Here is a 2938-nt window from a genome sequence, read left to right as displayed (position 1 = left end):
ACAAGATTGGGTATAATTGCCTTTCAAATTCTTAAAAGTGTACTTTTAATTGTCAAGCTCGTAACTGGTATTAGAGATAAGCAATTTCGATAATCTATATACCAAACAAAATGGTATGATTGGGGGAATAGGTGGATCAAATATCTTTTGAATTGTGAATGTCACGCACGAATGGGAGCTAATTAAAACCTTTAGACTACTTCTGGGACACCCTGTACATAATTTTTCTCCACAAATTTTATTAAAATGTATCATGGTTTCCCCACAGCAAGGGTTAGGATAATTTGGTCAGTGACGTTTGTGTAATTAGGCCTATTTATATTTTCAGAGTACCCCTGGTGTTAGTTATGGCCGAAAAGAAAAGAAAACTTGATCATCGCCCATTTCAATACAACTGGACAAAAGAATATGGATTTGTGGAACAAAAGGAATTGTGTTGTTTGTGCTTTCTGCTGCGAAAGTGTTGGGTGCCGCACATCTAGTGTACAAAGGCAATTTCAAACCAAACATTAATCTAAGTTTAAAACCTCAGAGGAGAAAGATGAAGCCATCAAAAAAGCTATTTCTGGTTTCAAAAAACAAATTGGTATTTTGAGCCAAGCTGTTGGAATGAAGAGTAAAGCCACTGAATATAGTTACAAAATAACCCAGTGTGTGGCTTTAAATGGCAAACCTTTTACAGGTGGTGAATACATCAAAGAAACTTTTTTTTAGCGGTGCTGAAGTTTCGTTTCGTGATTTACAAAATAAAGACCTTATACCCTCTCGAATTAGAGAAATACCAGTTTCCGCAAGATCAGTTGAGAAGCGCATATCTGACTTGGCTGAAAATGTAACAACTAAACAAACAACTGGATTAAAGCAATCCAACGTATTTAGTGTCGCCCTTGATGAAAGCACTGATGTAAACGATACATCTCACCTAAGTGTGGTTGCAAGATATCACGAGAACAACCACATTTATGGAGAGTTGTGTTGTTTACTACCCCTTCATGATACAACCAAAGCAGAAGATATTTTGTGTGCATTTACTGGTTATTTTTCTAAACAGGAAATTGACTTGAACAAATTAATCTGTGTAACAACCGATGGTGCTGCTGCAATGATTGGCAAGAAGAAAGGATTTGTAAAACTTATTGAAAATCATGTTGGATGCAAACTGTTAAGTTTCCATTGTATTATACATCAGGAGGGCTTATGTGCAAAGACCTCATCTTTGAATTTAGTCTCTGTGATGATGTTTCTTATTTCTCACTCATCATTGGTTCACAGACAATTCAAATCTCTTCTACAAGAAATTGAGTGTGAATATGGAGATCTGTTATGCAGCAATGCTTGCTGGTTTAGTCGAGGCAAGGTTTTAGCTAGATTTGTTTGTTTTGAGGCTATTAGAGCGTTTCTTGATAAAAAAAAGAAACCATTTCCTCAACTTAATGATGAAAGCTGGTTGTTAAAGTTAGTGTTTATGACCGACATAAACACACATTTAAATGAACTTAATTTGAAATTACAAGGACAGGGTCAAACAGTCCTTGATCTTTTCAGCTATTGGAAAGCATTTCCAATGAAACTTGACATTTTTACCCGTGACATCAACATCAAAGCATTTAATTACTTTCCAAATGTGAAAAATCATGCAAATCAATTTGAAGTTAACATAGATGAGCTTCAGGAGTACGTTGAAGCACTCAAAACAGAATTTGATAAACGAAGCCAGGACTTCTACATTCATGAATCCTTATTTTCATATCTTATTAAGCCTGGCAGTCTTGATTTGACAAATGCCCAACTGAAACATTTTAGCTGGATGGACATTGATGTTGAAATGCAACAGGTTGATTTTAGGTCTTCAGAAATATGGACATTAAAATTTGCTGAACTAAGAAAGTCTCTGAAAGATGAAAAATTAGAAAAGTCTGGTGCTATTTTGAACTGTTGGACTTCTCTCCCAAGCTCATTCATCTGTTTGAAGAAAATGGCTTTTGTTCTTCTCTCGGCTTTTCGTTCAACTTATTCTTGTGAGCAAATTTTCTCTCACATGAAAGCAGTGTTGTCTCCACACCGAAGTCGTCTAACGCCTGAACATTCAGAAAATAGGTATAAAGTTCAAAGTTTCAAAGTATGTTCCCGACATTGAGGAGTTGGCAAAGTCCATGCAAGGACAAGGGTCCCATTAACAATAAAAACTTTACAAAAACTTTTAAGAAACTGTTTTTTTTTTCACATTATTTATAAACTTTGATATTATTGTTTATTTTATAAAATAAAATACACTGAGAACAGGTATATTGACCTTGATTGCTATAAAATATGATTGTTGGCACACTGAATAATTTGAAACCCTAAGTCGGCAAACAGTTAGTAAAAGGTTGTCGACCCCTGGTTTACAACATGTTGAATTTGACTGCGACTTATTGGTTTTGGCGTATGCGCTTTTTTATAGGTTTCAAAGCGGCTCCAACGAAAGCTGCCAGAAAAAAATATTTTTTTGAAATTCGCTTTCTTCATAATCCAATTGGACGAAAAAAAACCCCAACATCTTTGTCATGTGAGGTGCTGCTGCTGTGCTGTACTGCTGTGCTGTGTCAGAATTTTTTTCGGAATTTTTGGCCGATTTAAAATCTTTTGGGGAATTTTTAAACCGATTAAAAAAAATATTGCATATTTTTCTATTATTATTTTCTTTTATTATTTTAAAATTTGCTCTTTGCTCCATTACTGGAAAAACAAATTAGGGTTTAAATTACATTTTTCAAGTAGTTATAAGGTTCGAAATATAGTGAGTCTAATTATTCACATTTTTATTACTCATTTTTAATTGCGACATCTGACACTATTAAAAATTAGCTACTTCACTCTTCAAGGAGGAGTTAATGCCTAGGAGGGTGCAATACATGACAATAAAAAAATTACTTTTAGCGCGCCAGTATGATCATAA

The 2938-nt window shown here is 34.5% G+C and overlaps 1 protein-coding gene across 1 annotated transcript; it reads left to right on the top strand.

Moving 5' to 3' along the window:
- The first annotated feature begins 664 nt into the window (after positions 1-664).
- Positions 665-2137, top strand: LOC145240317 (general transcription factor II-I repeat domain-containing protein 2-like). Its single transcript, XM_080103899.1, has one exon. It carries the CDS (start codon positions 665-667, stop codon positions 2135-2137), a length of 1473 nt encoding a protein of 490 aa, XP_079960025.1.
- The last annotated feature ends 801 nt before the right edge of the window (positions 2138-2938 follow it).

The sequence above is a fragment of the Euprymna scolopes genome, chromosome 19, assembly GCF_053919585.1.
Source record: "Euprymna scolopes isolate OS-2025 chromosome 19, ASM5391958v1, whole genome shotgun sequence".
NCBI lineage: Eukaryota > Metazoa > Mollusca > Cephalopoda > Sepiida > Sepiolidae > Euprymna > Euprymna scolopes.
This window is presented reverse-complemented; position numbering and strand designations above follow the sequence as displayed.